The sequence below is a fragment of the Halyomorpha halys genome, unplaced genomic scaffold, assembly GCF_000696795.3.
Source record: "Halyomorpha halys isolate HHAL.00 unplaced genomic scaffold, Hhal_1.1 Scaffold812.1, whole genome shotgun sequence".
NCBI lineage: Eukaryota > Metazoa > Arthropoda > Insecta > Hemiptera > Pentatomidae > Halyomorpha > Halyomorpha halys.
In genome coordinates, this window is record NW_027110061.1 from 561078 (window position 1) to 582822 (window position 21745).

Genomic DNA, 21745 nt, shown 5'->3' on the forward strand with positions numbered 1-21745 from the left:
TACTCTGTTATGTTTCTTGGATCTACACAATTAGAATATGAGGATTGTAGGATATTTGATATTAAATTATTGAACTTCTTCTTCTTTTATTGGCGCAACAGGCGCATGAATCTGCACATGGCCTGCTCAACAGCCGCCAACCATCTCTCTCTATCTTCTGGAAGGGTAACAGGTATCCTCATTTGTCGCAGATCCTCACAGCATCCCTCCACCGGCCCTTCGGCCTACCACTTCACCGCACTCCATATGGAACTTAAATGTACAATTTATGAGCCACTCTTTCCTCGCCCATACTTTTTTTTTTTCAGTTGGACTTTGTAGATCTTTGGTGGCCCCAAACAGCCTTCTCCACGCCTGCCTATCTTGGGATACTGCTTTTCAGTTTGCTACATACAGCTCTTTCGCATGTTTATTTACTCTGTGGCCTCTTGCCAACTATACTGGCACTCATGGTTGTGTAGAGGCGTCCTGATGGATTGTTTCAAACCACATGTCGTGGAAAACTTAACCTCCTTCCCTTCATATCATCTTTTCTCCACGTTTCAAGGCACTGATCTTAGATCGCTCCTAAATATTCAACAATTAAAAATCTCTAGATTCTGCTTTGTAGGGTACCTGTTATGTCAAAGCTTGCCTGACTCTGGCATTTTACACTCTTAGTTTCAGATTTTGAATGATTTTTTTGGAATTTCAGTATTCTTGACAGACATAAACTTCTTGACAGGCTCTATTTGCGTTTGTCATACGCTGGTCTATCTCAGTCCGTTGATCATTTATTAATGTTATTGTTGCTTACAATCATGCCGTGCCTAGTGTGGTTAAAACCTTGTTAGTAGAACAATCGTAAAAAATTAAAAGCATTATCGAAGTCAATTGACTAAAAGATTTACATTCTAATTACCCTAAATATTTGCTTAGTTGGGATGAAAACTAATTTATAGATAAATGGAATAGTAATCCAATTAATTTTGTAGTTATACTTAATTAACGGTTACACTCCAGCGGGTTCATAAACAAGTGAGGTCTTCCAGTCCGTATCCTAGAAACTTCCAGGGGAATGTGCTCGAAATGCATTTGCTAATTAATGGAATATTAGCTTTTGTAATTGAATCTAAGGCACTTTATAGCTACTCAGTAGATATTAATTTTAGAACGAATATCCTAAATTGCATTTCCTTGTAATTGTGACTCATCAAAATATGGATTCTAATAATATTTCATGGTATTTATTTGGATAAATATGTTTGAAAAACTTAAGGTGTAGGGCACCGTCACTAATGTTTGGCTTCCACCATTTTTTTAAATAGATGGAAAGTGATTTAATTGCTTCATTAATTGCTAACTTAATTTTTTAAAAAATTTAATTGACAGTGCGAAGCTGAATATATCACATTTTATTGTGAAGCTGAAATAAGAGAGATTTAATATTTTTAGGATCATTTAAACGTTTCAAATTTACGCACTGTTGGTCATTGTTCATTGAATTCATTTATACAGAAACAGCATTGAGCTGAATAAGAGCTGTGTTTAGAGCTAGAAAACAGAGTAAGTAAGATATACATTATTTGTATAAAAGACGTTACAGGCATGATATACTAAATACAACTTAGACTATTACATACAATTTGTCTCCTATTACATACAAGCATATCTACTATTACATACAAGCATATCCTTTGATAACTATGTTCGATTACTGCTTTTCAAATAATGACCAACTGTCATCAAATTATCTCATGATGCTTATCAGTCACACGTTATTTCTTATACATAGATATTAGGAAGGTGGTTATAAAAACTTGCAGGAGGGGATGTTGAGAGACCTGGGTAGAGGAAAGGTGTTTCCTGGAATTGGATCTATCCAAAGCTCTAGGCTTGGTGACTGCGTCCATAATGCACTCGTATGTCATACGTGGCAATATGTAATATTTTTATATACTTAATACTTATTTTATGTACTTGGCAATAATTAACACCTTCGTTATATGGTTCAATAAAGGGAGAATGTGAGAAAGTTTGTGTTGTCCTTAAACAAAATAGAAAAAGGCTGAGAATGCAGGTATGTACATGTCATTAACAAATAACACTATAATCCATCCATGAGGTCATTTTACATCACAAATTATACCATAAGGTGTTTTTACTTCTTTTTGTGGGATAAACATTTAAATTATTTATTTATATTAATAAATAAAGCATTTATTAACCCATAAATACAATATGATAAGTTAGTAAACATTTCCAGGAGATTGAGAATACCGTCCGAGATAAGAATTTCGGATTCAATCTTATGTGAGGAGGAATAGCTCCTTATTATCATCGGATGTTATACTGGACATGTGGAGTAGTAATAATAAAATTAATTAAATAAAATTATTCATTTTTATAATTTTTTTCCTCCTAGAATGGCGAAGTTATTGTAATCCATCCTATCTACAAAGTGAAAACATACTATATCATAAAATATAATTATTATTGTTTTAGGAGCTAATATTAAACCTTTTAAATTCATTCAATTAATTTCCCTCTCAGAATAGTGGAAAAACTATTTCAGAATATTTGTATGCATTTTTAGGTGGGGGGAGAATAACCTACAGGATTAGCAAGCATAAGAGCAATTTTTTTTATATTAGTTCATAAAAATAATTAATAGATAGAAGATCTAATAATGAACAATTATTGGATAATTACATAAGAAATTAAGTTTATTTTTTAGTATTAAATAGGATTAAAACTTTATTCTTCAACGAGGCGTTCATTTACGACCTGTTAAACACAATTTTAATTAAGTTGAGTTTCCGTAAAATGTATTGTGTAATTAATATTAATTAGACGAAAATTCAGGTAATGCATTTAATTAACACAATTACGTTACAAATCAATTATCCTCAAACGTAGGGAGCGATATTGCCCTGCTTTTACTAATTGGAAAAAAAATGTGTATTCTCTTACTGGAAACAGTAATGACATTTTGATCCGAGACATCAATTACAGTTACATTTATGTAAACGATTTTTATGATGAGATAAAGGTTTACAGTGATGAACCATTAGAGAAGCTAGTAGCATTTATACTTGTACAAAATATAAACTAAACAAAATAAAAGCAGCTTCCATTATAAAGGGTGTTTTTTTAAGCCCGATAGAACTTGAAATTGTAAAAAATAACACAAAAAATTAAATTGTAATCAAAATTTTTTTTTTATTCGAAAGATCAATACGTGACATTAACATTTGAAAATGATTTCGGGCATATGGGCACCGCGGCTGTTCTTGACGAAGCGCATTCTGGACGTCCAATTTTGGGCCACTTTTTCGAGCACTGCTGGCCGTATGTCACGAATAACACGAACAATGCTGGCCTCCAAGGCGTCAATTGTTGCTGGTTTATCAGCATAAACCAGTGACTTCACGTAGCCCCACAGGAAATAATCGAGAGGTGTCAAATCGCACGACCATATGCGGCAATTTTGCTTATTAACAAACCCGTTAAGCCAAAAATGCGCCTCATCGCTGAACACAATTTTACAGAATGCGCTTCGTCAAGAACAGCCGCGGTGCCCATATGCCCGAAATCATTTTCAAATGTTAATGTCACGTATTGATCTTTCGAATAAAAAAAAAATTTTGATTACAATTTAATTTTTTGTGTTATTTTTTACAATTTCAAGTTCTATCGGCCTTAAAAAAAGACCCTATTTCTGTTGTATAATTTTTAGCCAGTTTACTAGATATAAGGAGATTTTTATTTTATTTTTCCATAGGAGCCGGGAAGAAAAAAGGCAGTTATCTCACCCCAATTTTTGATTACTTTAACGAAAACTATCTATGATTACAAAATTGATGATTCTGCAAAGTATAGGTAGGGGAAATAAAAAAATGGCGGCTGTTTCAAAACCTTAAAAAAACCCATTAATTTTTCATTCAGAAGTCTATATCTCAAAATCAACCACCAACTAGGAAATCTAAGAGAACATTATTTAAAGAAGAGTAAATTTCTCAATGTATAAAAATATTCGATAGTTCTCAAGATAAAGCTTTTTAAAAAGCAAAATTTCTTTAAAATCTACAGAAAGATTAGTAGTTAGTTAATTTATTTTGAGAAATCTATATCTCAATTACTATGTGACGTACAGATGTCTATTAGCACTCAAATCAAAGCTAGTTTAATGGACTATAAAGATGTTTATGATCTTAACCTTCGTAGGAATAGTAGTTTTCACGATATTTGCTAAAATAAATTGATTTCTAGATGTTCCAACAAATTTTCATTTGTCAAATTTATATTTATATGTGAATATCATCTCTTAGTACGTCCGATACAACATTTTTATGAAATGTTGCTTTTCAAAAACCAATATCTTGAAAACTATTTAACATAAGTAACTCTATTAGGGTTCATATTTTAGCAAATATACTCTTCTCTAAATTACGTTATCTTAGATTATCTTGTGTTATTCCTACTTTTTAAGAAATAGAGTTTCGTATGAAAAGTTTTTTTTTTTTTATCGCTATGAAACAGCTGTCATTTTTTATTTCTCCTACAGATGCAGACTCATCGATTTTGGCTATTAATTATACATAGTTTTCATTAAAGTAATCAAAAATTGGGATGAGATAACTGCCAAACCTGGAGGACTATGAGCTATGTGTTAGACACAGGGGTCACTCACTTCCCCATTTAAGGGTACCCACTCAATGGTGGGCTCCAGAACCCACAGAACTGAATTCACGGCCACTGTCACAGAATAAAAAGTATCTGGTACAGCTGGATTCGAAAGTGGGTTCTTGGGGTTAGTAGTACAGCGTTTTACCTCTGTGCTACTCCACTCCCGATATAACTAGATACTCAGCCAAAGCCTTCACGTGCTGCTCATACACTCAAAAAAACTTCACCTCTTGTTCACCTTTCTTCATGGCATTTGTCACCCCCAAGAAGCAAGGTGTTGATATAATTTATACTTGTACCCGTAAATGTGGACTTATAACGGTTTCAGGGACGTGATCGCACCGTGATTAAAGGATCGCACGTTTCATAGCTTTGTGGGTTTTATTTCCACTTGGGGTAGTTAATATTTATTTCCCAGCAATTCCGAGAAATGAATCTTGATACTCCCACCTTGGTTAGTACGTTGTGGAAACTCTGGTAGCCGCCAGGGGTTGGTAGCAAGAACCACTTAGGCCTACTTGCCAGACCTAGTTCGTCTCCTCAGATACCAATATCATGGTGCCGTTTGGTTGCATTAACTTATTTATTTATTATTATTATTTGTAGTTTCGTTATTAAATTGACTACATAGATTTACGATATTCAATTTATTTTTATTTTCTAATATTACATTCTGTCACATTTTTATACAATAGTAATATAGAAGATAGAGCTCATTCACTCTATATTTAAAAATATATAAATTAAACGATAGCTAAATAAGAAATATAAGAGAACGAAAAAACAGTAATAAATCAATAAATACAAAAAGTAAAAAAAAAATTAAAGTAAAATAATATTCTAAAATCAATCATTCCTATTTATATTCAGACTGGGAAACTCCGAACCGAGCTCTTCTCCACTTGTAGAGGAAAGTGCAGAACTCCGGAAGATCCCGGCGATTTCTTTCAACCGCGTCAGAGGTATTAAAAGCCAGTGGAAGTTGAGTGAGGACACTAGCCGCAGACGCTGAGGACTTAAGTGGAGAATCTGGCCATTGCCAGAACTAAAAGGATTTAAATCGATCGATATTAATATTACTTTTGATTACATTTTTTATAATGTTTAATTATAAAAATACAAATTGCTCATTCGCCTTTGGGCTCAAACAGTTAGGTGGCATGTGAAGTCATCTGTCATTACCTGAAGCTATTCCCGTAACATATGTCTATAAAATATTTTCAAACCCCGATCGATCAATGGTACCTATATACAAAAATCCATAATTTTAAATAACACAATATCTCATTCATTGTACAATAACCTTATCTGTATTTGTGAATAAATTAATTGATAGTATACAAAGCATTGTTTGGGTAAATATTAAGATTGAATGCTATGGTGCCAGTGCTAAAAGTTATTTTCAAAACTTGCAAATCTACCGTATTAGTACAAGCGCCCAAGAAGAGAAAAAAAGGCAGTTATCTCACCCCAATTTCGGATTACTTCAATGAAAAATATGTTTAATTACTATTCAAAATTGACGAGTCTGTCAAGGATTAGTAGGAGGAATTAAAAATGGTGGCTGTTTCAAAATGTTAAAAATAATAATTTTTCATTAATATATATCTTAATAATTAGCAACAAACCCCAAGAAAACGTCATTTAAAGAAGAGTAAATCTTCTAAAATATAGGCCCTAATAGAGTTATTTACGTTCAATAGTATTCGAGATATAGCTTTTTAAAAAGCTACATTTCATAAAAATGTACTGAAAGATTAGTAGTGAATTTATTTCAAAAAATCTATATCTCGGGAACTATGTGACGTATAGATATATATTAGCACTCAAATTCAAGCTAGTTTAATGGGCTATAAAGTAGTTTAAGAAGTTTATCTTCGCAGGAGTAGTAGTTTTCATGATATTTGACAAAATAAATTGATTTATAGATGTTCGGACAAATTGTAATGTGCCAAATTAATATTTATAAGCGAATATCTTAAAAGCTACTACCCCTACGAAGATAAGTGTCATAAAATACTTGAAAGTAAGTTAAATTTCCTTTATTTTGAGTGTTAGCAGACATATATATGTCATATGATTCCAGAGATTTTTTTTTTTTAAATCAAACCTTTTACCCGAACAACTAGAAATTAACATTTTGGCTGTTTATTTTGTAGAGTTTATGACTAGAGTTGTCACACCTTAATTTCTTATTTTAGTCAACTTTTTTTTCACACAAACCTCATATATTTGATAGGATAGTGGTGTTGATGGATAGAATTAATTCTTCTGTTTTTAACGATTTCAACTTCGAAATTGGATTGAAGTAGAGAAATCCAATCCCATCTGTTCAAAAGGTTGTGAAAAAGCAACGGCAGGTTTTCACGGGGATTCCTGACAAGAATATTCCCAAACATATTGTAGTTCACAGAAGTTAAAAATATCTAGTTGCATTATCCCTCAGTTAGTTAGAATAAATTATTGACTTTAGTGTAGTGTATGACAAATTTAGTTCATATTAGTTCAAGAGCCCTAGAGGAAAAAAAAGTCAGTTATTTCACCCCAATTTTTGATTACTTTAATCAAAACTATGTTTAATTACTAGTTGAAATTGATGAGCCTGCCAAGTATACGTAGGGGGAATACAAAATGGCGGCTGTTTCAAAACGTTAAAAATAATTATTTTTCATTCGGATATATCTATATCTTAAAAAGTAGGAACAACACAAGAAAACCTAAGAGAACGTGATTTTAGAAGAGTAAAGTTGCTAAAATATGAGCAGTAATAGAGTTATTTACGTTAAATAGTTTTCGAGATATAGATTTTGAAAAAGCAACATTTCAGAAAAATGTTACCATTTATACCAACAACACTAGAAATTCTGAAAGGACATTATTTACTATATCAGTTGATTGTGCCTATGAGGCTAGAATTAAACTTACTGAGTTGCTTATTTGTTTGTAACACTTTCAAATTATTGGAGCGTTATAAAGGCTGCTACGGTATGTTAGCTAAAACTTTAAGAACTATAGCTAAAATTATAAAATAGAGTTGTGTCAATTTTGAGATTTTCTTCTACACAACTGCTGTGCGTTCTAGTTTTCAATATAGTAAAAGATCCGGGAAGAAAAAAAAGCAAGCTATTTCACCCTAATTTTTTATTACTTTCATGAAAACTATGTATAATTACTAGTCAAAATTAATGAGTCTGCCAAGCATAGGTAGGGGGAATAAAAAATGGCAGATTTTTCAAAACGTTAAATTTATTTTTCATTCGGAGCTCTATATCTTTAAAATTACAAACATTACTAGAAAATCTAAGAGGACATTATTTAAAGAAGAATAAATTTGCTGAAATATTAGCCCTAATAGAACTATTTACGTTCAATAGTATTCGAGATATAGCTTTTTAAAAAGCAATATTTCATAAAAATGTACTGAAAGATTAGTAGTTAGTGAATTTATTTCGAGAAATCTATATCTCAGGACATATGTGACGTATAGATATCTATTAGCACTTAAATTAAAGATAAACTTCTTAAACTATTTAATAGTACAATAAACTAGCTTTAATTTTAGTGCTAATAGATATCTATACGTCACATAGTTCCCGAGATATAGATTTCTCGAAATAGATTCACTAACTACTAATCTTTCTGTACATTTTTATGAAATGTTGCTTTTTAAAAACCTATATCTCGAATACTATTGAACGTAAATAGTTATATTAGGGCTAATATTTCACCTAATTTACTCTTTTTTAAATAATGTCCTCTTAGATTTTCTAGTAATGTTTGTAATTTTAAAGATATAGAGCTCCGTCTAAAGTCAATAATTTATTCTAACTAACTGAGGGATAATGCAACTAGATATTTTTAACTTCTGTGAACTACAATATGTTCGGGAATATTCTTGTCAGGAATCCCCGGGAAAACCAGCCGTTTCGTTTTCACAACTCTTTGTACTGATGGGTTTCTCCTGTTCAATCCAATTTCAAAGTTAAAATCATTAGAAATAGGAGACTTAATTCCATCAATCAATACTATTGCCCTGTGAATTATATGAGGCTTGTGTGAAAAAATTCCCTAAAAAAGAAATTAAGGTGTTTGGACAACTCTAGTCATAAACGCAGGTAAAAGTAAATCATTTGTGGTTTAAGAATCTTTAGCTACACTTCGAAGCGCCTTGAATCGGTTCAAAGTTTCTGAATAATAAGGTATTTTGAGATTTTTAAAAATTTTTTATAAGTACAGGGTAAGTTTTTAGTGATCTTATTTTTTACTTGTAGATTACTTAGAAATTTTTCTAAATTTCATTAATATTTTTTATGAGGTGAAGTTATGTTTTTTATATTTGTTATTTTTAGGTTTCCCTGATTAATTAAAAGCTTTCAAGATATTTTAGTTACAAATAAATTATTAATATTGAGTAATATTATCAATGATTCGTGGCTCTCTCTCTTACCTGACTCACTGACGGTAGGGTTTAATGTCCCTAGTGGCCTCACGGTCGTCTCTTTGATAGATGATGTGTTTAATATCAGAATCAATGGCATTTCAGGGGAGGGGGTTAGATGGCAGGCTAACAGCTTCGTGATTAATTAGTAGCTATGTATAGCTACTGTAATTATCAATTCTGAACACTAATTTACTTTCGGATTAACGTTAGTAATCAAGAAAAAATAATTTAGGATAGACCAGCAGTGGTTCCTATAGTATACTACTTTGCGTACTATACTGCTGGTAGGAAGTTATTCCTTTAAAAAATAAGGTCATTCGAGCTTCGATAGAAGAAAACTTGCGAAATTGTTTTTCAGCTTAATGTATTTTTTAACTGAATTTATTGCTATTTACAACTGTATTAAAACATATACAACAATTTGATGTTAGTAATACAATGGCTTGATGCAGACATCTGGAGAATCTACCCATTGAGAGAATTCTAATAAAAGTTCTAAAGAAGATCTCGAGGCCACCTTCTTTTCATACCCCTGGAAGGACTATCAGATAATAAAGAGGAGCCTGGTTAGAAACAAATGAATTTGGATGGTTAGTATCTGGTTCTGGCAAAATCGGCAACATATGGAACATAGCGATCCTGATGAATGATTTGATTTATGACAAAGTAATGAGCATTAAGGATTTTGAGCTGCAAGGATTGGATACGAGACGGATGGATTAATGGAGCCCCAAAGCTCAACTCCGTAGGTCCAGTTAAACCTTATTATAGTCATATAAATGAGTCTTTTATAGTTAACTGGAAGTTTAGACCGTTTGTCTCGTAAGTTTTGTTAATAGTCGGAGCAGTTACCGATTCTATGTATTTCAGTCTTGTTTGAGGATTGCTTTGTAGGTAAATTGTTTCTTTAATTTTCTGTTTCTTCTACAAAATTTGCTTGTCGAGAAACTCTTTCATCTTTTGTCATATATTATTCACAATTCTATTCTGCTTATAGTTGGTTTTTTTAACGGATACATCGAATATAACACATCATTTCTCGGATACTATTGAACGAGCATTATGGAGATTTCTTTCAATAGCTCACAACTGAAAATACGCCGAGGAAATGAAGGAGAAATTCAGACATTTAATCCCGGTTAAGTCAGATTTGAAGGTTTGTTCAGCATAAAAACAAAACGAAAACAATTTTGTTCAGTACGGATCCTATTAGGTTCACAAAACCGAATTAATTAGAAGCCATATTTTTTTTTCGTTCCAGAAAACTCGAACTGAGATTCCAGATTGGAGACTATTCCTATGGTTATAGGAATTATCGGAGTAGTTTTCTTTGTTCCTGTTATGCAATACGAATGAATGACTAAATAAACAAAAAAATTGGTGATTTGAAAAGTCCCATGTCACATATTCCATTTTCTTGATTTATGCAACGCTTGAATAATATTTATAGGATACAATCTGATTTTTACAGCGGTATTGAATAAGCTGTCAATAGTTGTTCAAGAAATTAAAGAAGTGCTAAAAAAAAAAAAAAACAAATATGGGAAAGAGATTAAAAATACTATAACACTAAATGAAGGGGAAATTCAAATAGCCACCATATAGATAAAATTATTCGGATTTATAGAGTTTTTCTCCTAAAACGCGTTTGAAAGTGAATTATGTTTTCCTGACTTACGGGTTCATATGTTCCCGAACATTGATTTTATAATAATTTATTTTTATTTGAAGAACGAGAGTTCAACGTGAGAGGCCTCTGGTTCGGAGCCCGTAGAACGATTCCCAGCACAACTATGAGCTTCATGGAGGAGCTTGAGGTTGATGTCCAGGGTGTGGCTAGGATGACAGAGAATATAATACTTGACTCCCTAGGAATCATCCACCACCACATGCATGGAAATTAATTAGTATGGGAGTTTATCCAGAAGTGATATGGCATGCATGCATCTATTATGCAGTTATTATTTTAAATATTTTAATAATTGTTATATAGGGGAATTTGTTGATCAAATGAAATAGGGGTTGTGAAATGAAAGGGAGAGAAAAAGAAAAGGAATAAATCGAAAAACTTGTAGTTAGTTTGTAGACAGGTATTAATTATAAAAGAAAAGTAAAAGAAAACTGTGGAAGAAAAAAAAATGTTATCTATCTATTATATTATATCATGTACAAATATGTAACTTATATTTGTCCAGTCACGGATTGATCAGTATGCTGTGTATTGTAGCAACCCGATGTATTTGGGCAGCATGAATAAATGAAGTATTTCCTTCTCTCCTAGTAATCACTTACCTTATCTCTATTTTCTGTCCACAGCTGGCTACTACTGCATCGAACAGAAGAAACGCAAGCTGAAGGTGGTTGTCCTGAACACCAACTTGTGGACGCGAGAGGATGGAGGGGACCCCGGAGGCCAGTGGGCCTGGCTGGAAGAAGAACTGACCAAGGCAGAAAACAATCAACAAACGGTAAGTGCAAACTATACTATAGTATTTGTGCCATTACATGGAATCATATGTTTTTTTTTATTGAAAAGGTGAGATACACACAGGATACAATTACAGACACACACTGGAAGATAATGTGGGTTAGTTAGCAGGTTAGCTAAAAATTCGTTATTTGGAAGTTTTAATCGCTCAAATTCGTTATATCTAGGTTCCTATAACTTTATATTACATATGTTTGAAGCCAGATAAGATAGGTTTTATTGCAATGCAGTGGAACCTCGGCATAATGAATCACAAGGACTTTCATTTATACCGAGAAATTAGTGTAAAAGAAGTTTTCGCATGACGCATAAAAGTATATTTTTTCTCACATCGATGCATACTTCCTCCAGAATTATTTTAATCCTTATTTTGGTCAGTCTTTAGGTTTGACAAATTTGTATCATTCAAAGAATTAATTATTTTGGAAGATCGCTGATTGACCATGTACAATAATAAAAGGAATATGGTCGCGGTGCGGTCAAAGAAAAACCCAAATAGTGATTAATAAGCTATTTATATTGTGCAACTTTTCGCCCCACGTTGCAGGGCTAAGAAAGATACAAACACTTAAAGATGTAAAAATAAATGAAAAATTAAAAGATGTACAATGAAACGAAATTTGAACTTAATTTATTTATTTAAAGCCCTGCAACATGACCATCTTTCTTTAATTATTTTTTTTATTTTAAACATTTATAAACTTGTGATCCTCGTTATCTTCGTATTCAACCGCGCGATGAAAGATATTGTCTAGACTTGCCGGCTCCAAGGTAACTTACCACCTTCACGTTTCAGGACGATGAAGAAGTTGTTCAAGTTCTGTAGAAGCCATAACAGTTGCTCCAGCGAGTTTATCGATGGCCCGTCAAGTCTATGCGCTAAGCCCAACTTAGTTTCGATTAATCCCTTTCACCGGATTTGATTTACGACGAAAATGAAGACTATTCACATTAACAATGACTTGGAATGGAAACCTCTTATCTAAAAATTTTACTTATTAAAACCTATTATCTCTGCCAACTTTTTTGCTTCCTTGGCCATCTTATAAGCTCCAGGTTGACGCTGGCAACGTTATTCCGCCATAATAAAATAGAATCCCACAATCCTTCCTCAGCACTCCAGCGGCCACGCTTCATATGAGAGATGTACAACATATCGTGATTCCAAAACCAAAGTGGTGTATCTAAAAAAAATCTGGGAACATTGTATTTAAATTATGGTATCATTTGGAACATTTAATTAGTGACGTTAGGTATTTTCGTATCACAGGAAAATGTAATGCCACAAATCACAAAGTTACTAGTGTACTTTTACCAGCATTCATTCTCCCTCCCTTTCACTCCTATTATTCCTAGATTAATGTCATGTTCTTCTTTTTAAAGAGATAGATAAATGAATACACAATAGTAAAGATATCGGTTGTTATCTTCAGATGTGCATTGATCATACATTTTTGCTGATGGACATGTGTGCGAATCATTGAAGGAGGAAAAAATGCTATTACGTTTATTAGTTTTGTTTTAATAAAAATTTATTATTATTGTGATTAATATATTATACTATTATACTTACTTTAATTACATAAAATATTATGGTAATAAAATTTTGAACCACGTATACAATATTTTGTACTTTCCAATTTTTCACATATTCTTTTAAGCATCGAGTTAATTTTCCATGATATACTTTTATATGATACTACTTTTATTTATGGAGGGGGAAGAAAAAAAGGATTAAATTGAAAAACGTATTTAGTGTGTAGATTGGTTCTGATTGTAAATGAAAAGTGTGGGAGAAAAAACAAATGTTTATTTTCTATTTTATTATATCATATAAAAACATTTAATTTATATGAACAAACTACTATGACAAAAAATTATCATAAAATTATCGCTTCTAAATAATCCAGTATCCAATTTATTTTTGTCACAAAATTATTTCCCTCATTTGTTAAAAATTTCACTCCCTATCTTGTTTACTAAGCTCGAGGATTGATGCCCACTTATTGGAATATGATTGTGTCAAAAGCGTGAGATTTTCTAAAATGAATATGATTTATTACTTGTTTTTTGTTCTCTATTTTTTGATTTCCATTTTAGTATAATTTATTTGGCACAACTAATGTAGCATTATAATAACCTAATAAAAACATAAAATGTAACAAAAAAAATTGAACCCTTTTTTAAAAATGTAAATAATAGTATGATTCAATATATTTTCAAATCATTTTAGAATTATTTCTTCTGAAAAAAATTTAATTTCTACATACTTTAGGAATTCCTTACCTACTCTCTTCCGATATTACTTTTCTCTAATGTATTTTCTTATTTTTTAAATTATTTATTTCAGTGCATTTCCGGGGATTCGTTAATCCTTATATAGGCTCTCTCACTTCTTACCCACCGCTTGTATTTTATGTCCGACAATATTAGCAGAGCTGAGTGAGTGGCTTGTTTCCGCCTTGAGACGGGACGTGATTTCCAATAACACCTCCATCGAATAGACATCACAGATTCACTGACGTGCTCTCTATGCAACAGGGGTGACACGGATCGAGAACACATTTTCACGTGTATAGGCCTAAAAAATATCCAACAAGATACAAACTAACTCAAGACAAAAGTATCGGGGCGCTGGAGGAAATATGGTTTTGCTATATATTTCCTGTCGCTTACGAAAAAAATGCCTATTCATTTTCAATTATCATTAAGCAAATGATGCATATGATGATGCGTACAAAACGCATTTCTAAACTAATGTTGAGACTGTACCCCCACGCCATAATAATTATTTTTTTATTTACTTAGTGTGATTTACAACTGTACAAGTAATAAATACAATAAGTAAATATGTTGTATGTTTTATATACACTTGAATATGAAACATACAACACCCATTGGTGGTACTTCAGACATTAATTTAAACTAGTAGGTCCCGTGGCCATCTTCTTTTCAGACGCCTCGGACATAATAAATTTTAAAATATATATATATATATAAGCCTTTTTATGAGCTCCCTCGATGGGATTAATAAGTTATAAGAATAAAGTTTTAGTATGTAAATAATAATAATATTTATATAAATCTATGGAAATAATATTGATCAAAAAAGAATATATGAACCAAACATAAGCATCTATTTTTGAGAAAAAATGAAATAACTTTTACAAAATTCATCTCCTGAAAAAAAATTTTAATACAAAAATTTTGAAACTAATAAAAATTGGCTTGTGAGTAATGGTTAATAAAAATATAATAAATAAATAATAAGAAAAATATAATGAATGAGAATACTTAGAAAACTATAGAATGGAAGTACAAATTGACGCACTGCTTACTGGCATGGAGTGTTGGCTGAAGACGCTGGGCCTAGTGCGTGTCGCAAGGGCGAATAGGAGATGGTCTAGATGTAAGTGGCAAATAAATATCGCTCGTCTAGACGTAACTGAAAGGGGCAGAGGGTACGCATTGGGCAGCCACCAAAAACGACAAGCTGAGTACTGCGCAATGTTGTCTAAGAACTGTTAGATGTATAAGTTAGTATACCTCGATGCTCGGGTAATACCTGGCACCAAGTAAACAAATGGCGTCTTTTTATTTAACGATCAGTTCCATCGAAGAAGAAATTATCTTAATCATGGCCGAATTCTTTCAATTGTCCAGGAGTGTATTAATTAATTTTTATGCTTAACTGCTTCTTGTTCCGCGAAGATTAAATTTCTTTTCAAGCTCGAACCTCTCCCACAAGTTGGCTGGAATGCTAATAGCCTATTTAAAAAACAAAAAAACAAAACAAAGAATTTAACCCTTTTATTTTCCCTTAAATTGGTTATTTCCTACTTCAGTGTAGTCTTAGATTTTTTTTTTGCATCAAAATAAGAGAATTTAATGGTCATAATACAAATAACATAGAACATTCTTTCGGTTAATTAAATATAATAAACCTGAATTATCCAAATAAAGACGCAAAATTAGAAAATGGTACATTGAAAGATGATCATTGGTGAAATGTTTTAGGGACAATGTAGCGATAAATTCCCATTGTTATGCAAATTTTTAAATAATTGATTTAAGGGTTGTTAGTATTTAATGCTAACCTTAAAAACCTTAAATAATCTCCATCTTTATAGATATTATTCGGATGAATGTATAAAAAATGCTTGTTTAAATAAAATCAAATGTATCCAAATTAATGTCTTGAAAACATTCTTTATTTTCTTAAAAGTCCAACGTTTCAACCAATTTGGTCTTCCTAAAGGACTATGTTAAATAGCAATTTACACTAACATAAAATATTTTTAAAAACTTTTTATTGGCATTCTGCTTAGGTCACGAGTTTCTGTCAAATTTACCCTTTTTTGTCACTCTTTCATGTTTTTTTAAATTTTTTATTTTATTCATTTAGGAACTTACATCCAATATGGTCCGACCAGATGACATCTATCGGTTGGTGCCAAAATAACATATAAAAATTAAAGACATGAGTGAAATGCAATTATTACAATTCTGACGATTAGAGCGTTGTGGAGGCTATACAATTTTTAAGCTAGATAAATACAATATGAATTGGTCCCAAGTGATACAGTATTAATATTAAAACTTTTATAACAATCTATTGCTGGAAAATAAGTGATGTGGACTTTAGAATTTAGGGGATAAAATAAATGAAGCATTATAAATAAAAAAGGAAGCCTATTATACTTAATAATATTGTAAAAAAAAAAGTGAACATAAAGGGTATACCAAAGAGTTAAAACCTTTTTTGGTGGTGGTAAGTAAGATATTATAACTATTGACAATCTTTTAATTTGTAAGTGATTGTGTTCTCCCTAAAATCTGTATTAAAGATCTTTTTTCAATCGGTTTCTTCCGTGTCCTTCGTCATTCTCTTGCTCCTTCTGCTTGCTACTGGTGTGAATTCACTCATGATGAAATTCTCTTAAATATAAAGAAAATAAACCGTTCCTCACCTCAATTCTTTAGCAATCTCACTCTCCTGACATTGTTCTCTTGGATTCCAAGTTAATTTACTTCTGTTTAGCACGTTAGCCCATTGATTGCAGAAACTTATTGCACTTGATGTGCATTTTAATAAATAAGAATTTCAAATTATATATTTTCCCGGAACATTCTAATTGTCATTATATACTAGACACTCATATTTTCTATGACCCGGGTGAATATTTTGCTGTGACAGATTATTATTTATTCTATTACTGTACCTGCATGAAGTACGCCTTCAACTAAAGGGCAGACGCACATTCACTTTTGATTAACTTGTGGGATGTAGTGGACTGTATATAATGAATATAAAACATAGTTAACTGAAAAAGAAAATCTATTGTCTAAGTTACAGGTACAATAGGAGGTGGCCGAAATAAAATATTTGTTGTTAGATGTGTTAATGAATTAGGTATAACTGGGCTATAGAAAACTGTAGATTTAATGATGTGGTTGATGATGATGGATGTTAATTATGCTTAATTAGGTGGATTTACTCCATTCTCCGGTTACTCTCTCCTCATTTCTTGAATTATTTATAATTCCTTAATTCCTTTCTCTCCTCCTCTGCACCGGGGGAAGGGAAGGGAGGGAACTTCTGAGTCTCTATACTCCCTCATTTTACACTAAAGATGATAGTGAAGAAGAAAAAAGAGAACTGCTGTTGGCAAAAAAAAAAGATGGCTCTCTGGTGCCAGGTTGCTTCTTCTCCACAGAGAGCGTTAGAAGAGGTGCTTTTGTTGTTGGCCTCATGGGGCGCTGGTATTGCCTACCTTATGGGAGCCTCCCCAATCCAATTCAGACATTCGACAATAAGTTCAGTGTACAAAGTGTTAAGGTCGCTCTGTGCTCCGCTCTGGTGACGTCATTGTAACGTGTTTCACAAGAACAATGGGCTTTGTTCAAAGTGTATATATTGTTGTTGGCTCTAGTGTCGTCGAGAAATTGTGGATTTCAATACAAGTTACTGTTTATTATAGACTCTATTAGTGAACGCTGTGTGAATTAGTGCTGTATTATTATAAACAAGGGGATTTAAGCAGTGTGTGGCTTAGCTCACTTAGACTAAACTAGGAAAAGGAAATTTAGTTTGATGATCCTAATCCATAAGACCCGCTGAAAGACCAATGCATCAAGACGGGAACTGAGACCTCTACAATAAAATCTCCCCAACTACCACCGGTCGCAAACCAGCAAATCCCGCAGGTGAGAACATACTTGGCTCGTCTAAAAATTTATAAATATCTGGTGCGTAAAATGCTCAAGCATTTAAAAATAGGCCATAACATGTATGCCCTACGAAATGGCAATACACAACACCGTTATGTTATTAAAAACATTGACATCTCCATGCTCCTAGAAGATGTCAAAACAACCTTCCAGCACTTAGGCCCCATCGATATCAGTAGGCTTTAAAAATCGAGAAGAGGAAGGAGCAGAGGACAGCAGCCAACATCAAACAGACAGCAGTTCGTCTTCAGCCCCCCAACACCACCACTAGTAGACCGAGGACCAATAGGATGCAGGAACGACATGCTCCTTATTTCTCCGTCAATCCACAGCAGCACCAGCGCCAGAGCCCATACCGGATTCTCCAGTGTCTCCTGACCCGAAACCAATCTCAGCAACTCTAAAACGACGTTTGAGAAATTCAACTACCAGAAGGGCGACTGGAGCCGGTTCAGAGAAGAGGTTTGCCACAGGCTGAAAGATGTATCAACACTGCGCTCTGTGCAGGAAATAGACAACTATATCGACCACTTCACGTCAGCTGTCATGGAGTGTGCGCGTCAAACAATCTCCAAATACCACCCATGACCTCCCCACCTCACATCATGGCACTAATCGCCAGCATGCGGAACCTGAAAAACCGTCCCAGCAATCAAGAAGGCCCTCAACTCGATCACCACCCAGATCGACCAACATGATCCCCTTCAAACTCCATGATGTGGGAAGCTGGACGGACATCTTAAATTCTCCACCCACCTCTACCAGAAAATCAGAACTGTAAGAAGGCGGTCTAACAGACTAAACTGAACTACACCAGTGCTCTCTCTGCGGCTTAAACTGTAGGTCTACATCCTTAAACTGCATCCTGAGGCCGGCACTTCTATACCGGGTACCACTCTTCACGTACCTCTCTGACGGCACGCAGCGTCACCTTCAGGGATTCCAGGACAGCATGCTGCGAAGGATGGTCCTCACTGCATCGTGGAAGAATTTTTTTTTTCAAATCCCCTATATTGATAAATATATATATATATATTGGCAAATAAGCATAGTCCGCTGAAGGCGGTTTTACATTTTGTGGCTCTATAGCCGGGGGCTTACAAAGAGTGTGAGGGACATTCCGGCTGGTGGTGATGGTGGTGGTGTGATGACTTCAAGCTGCAGAGCCCGAAGTCCTTCCCTCGGCGAGGACGTCGACCAAGGGGACCGTGCAACATCGTGGAAGAAGCCCCCAGAACTATATCAACTCCTCTGCCCACAGTACCACAGTTCATTGGTCAGAGTATATAATATCTCAATCTGTCCTTAGAATGGAGCACTGCTCCAGTAAAAGATCAAATGTTCAAAAAGAAAATGTATATAGTTCTATTTTAATAATGTAATTTCTATAGGGGCTAGAAAAAAAATTCAGACTTTCGGTTAACCTTAAGTTACCCGAAACAGTACCCATTAGGTATCCATGTGGTTCCTTAAGACCTCCTGCCTCTATAAAGTGCACACCCTTAATACGTTAATAATCAACTCCTTTTAGTACCGTTGTTCAAAAAAACGGTACTTCTTTATCAAGTACTTAACCGTTCACATTATTAAATTATAATTGTATAATGTAATTATTTGATTACCAGTGTAATCACATCTATGCTAACTATATTTATAATTGTTCAATTTGAGGTTTTATTATAGCAAAATGTATTCAGTACAATTAAAGAAAAAAATAGCCTAGACTCTCAAGACTCATTTATTATATTTTTGAATTTGTAAGAAGGATAATAAAAACCGACGAAATTGTAATTTAGGATAAAGGATATGTAAAAAAGTAATGAGATAAATGGCCACGAACCTTTATTTATAGGTAAATAAATTTTCTTGTTCTCCTATTAATAAAGCCCAAAGAAAAACTAAAAAAAGGAACGCATTTGTTAATAAACTTATTATTTAGGTTATCACCTGATATATACGGAATATATATCTTCAAACAATTGCCAACCCACAACGATAGCGTATCTACAGAAGGGTTGCTTCAATGAATGTCTTGAATACACTCTGTAAAGACTCTTTCATCTCAAAGAGCCTTATTTCAGAAAGATTCTCTTCGTTCTAAATCTAATCAGGAATTATGGGTACATCCTGGTCCATTGGGTACTTTTTGATGTAATTCCTTCCTTATCTTCTTAGAGATACACTATTCAACAAGAAAATGGTAGAGAGTGGAGTGGTATCTGTTATTTTAAATATTAAGAAGTTAAAGGCATAACGGGGTTTCTTCATTGCCAGTATCTATTTAGATCGATTTATATGATGTCTGTTTCGTTATGTTGTGAGTGAGGTAACTCAGTGAGTTAGTAAGTGAGTGAGTAACTACCTGATCCAAACTCGGTTCCGGCTGTGACAGATAATTTTTTTTTCAGTAACTGTATAGTAGCCGTGATTCGGTACTATAGGTTCAGGAGGCCTCGTGAGGCAAACCTAACTTCCATTAACTGGGAAAAAAACCTGGCGGTTGAGTTTCATCTAGATATAATCAAATCATTGCACAACCTTTGTTAAGAAAACAGTACTGTGGTTCATGTTTTTTTTTTTTATTTTATCATGTGGATAATTTTATTTTATTTTAAAGAGGGTGTTGTAATCTTCGTGGGGTATAGTATTTGACTTTTTTCGGAAAACAATTTTTTATAGATTTTATCAATATTAATAACTATACACACACACTTATGAATGAATTTTAGTTAAATTAAATATTAATTTTTTTTAGGTGTGTATGTTTGTGGTATATATATACTCAATCCTTATTTTTTTTTCTGCCAAATCCATGTTGTCACACGATTTATTGATAGAAAAACTGACAGCAATAAGATCTATAAAATATAATGATCTGCAGTGTAATATAAATTACCAGAGAGCGACGGGAGGCAGTTAGGGAAAGGCATAAACCAAAACATCCTACAGAGGGTTTTCCCAAAGCTGGTAACTAGCTGTCAAATTAGAACTTGGGCCAAACCTAAAATATTTCTCCCTTCGGCGGACTAACCACCAGCCCACCCCTTGTTACCAGCATCCCAGCAGAAATAACTTCAGTCCTTAGCATTGTATTTTTATTACGCTACAATAATAAAATAATTTAATTGACTGTAGAGGTTAAATGTAGTAATAATTATATTTTTAAATGATAATCTTCAGAGCCAGCCTTAACTGATGCCAGGCTCAGTGCAAATTTTTATAGAGTATTAACATAGTTGTAATCTGAATGCTGATAGAGATTAGTTCGTCACTTAGTTCCTGAATTTTTCAAAAACCAAATTTTTCTTTTTGATGAAAAGAATAATCAAGATTTCGTGATTTTATTTTGGAAAATATCTCAGGGATTATGGCAGACGTACAGATGTATACGTTAATTAATCTACGAAATTAGGTTAATGTAGCAATATTTGACCAAATATATTTACAAAATGTTGATTTTCCGTTATTTGGAAAAATAATGTTGGTTTTCGAAAACATTACCACGGGAACCATGTATAAATATATTTATATTATAATTATATAAATTTTAGGGTGGAATTTTGATGAAATGGGTAACAGAAAAGAAAAATGAATTCAATTTATGACTTCCTTAATAATAAAAATAAACCAATTTCCTTATATTAATTAAATAACAATATAGGAATCATTAAAGCACCAACAATAAACTTTGGGTGGTTTTTAACTTTTTTTATCTTAACTTTTCCTATCCCTGCCAACAAGCGACCAGTTATCACCTACATATTGTGTTATTTCGTTCTTCCATTTAAAATGTAATCGATTCTTTTTCCTGTTATTTCCTCTTGGGATCCTCTCGATGCATGCTTTCGTCCTTCGCCCACGCAATGTGTTCAGCCCAATTCCATTTTACGTGATAAGCTTCAACCTTCAAGCTCCTT

At 33.1% G+C, this 21745-nt stretch overlaps 1 protein-coding gene across 1 annotated transcript in view; it reads left to right on the plus strand.

Annotated features, from left to right (window-relative positions):
• The window catches only part of LOC106686361 (acid sphingomyelinase-like phosphodiesterase 3b), a 483558-nt gene that overhangs the window by 416122 nt on the left and 45691 nt on the right, over window positions 1–21745 (plus strand). The window contains exon 7 of the mRNA XM_014429614.2: window positions 11426–11577. Coding sequence (XP_014285100.1) covers window positions 11426–11577 — 152 coding nt within the window. The remainder of the gene's footprint in view (window positions 1–11425; window positions 11578–21745) is intronic.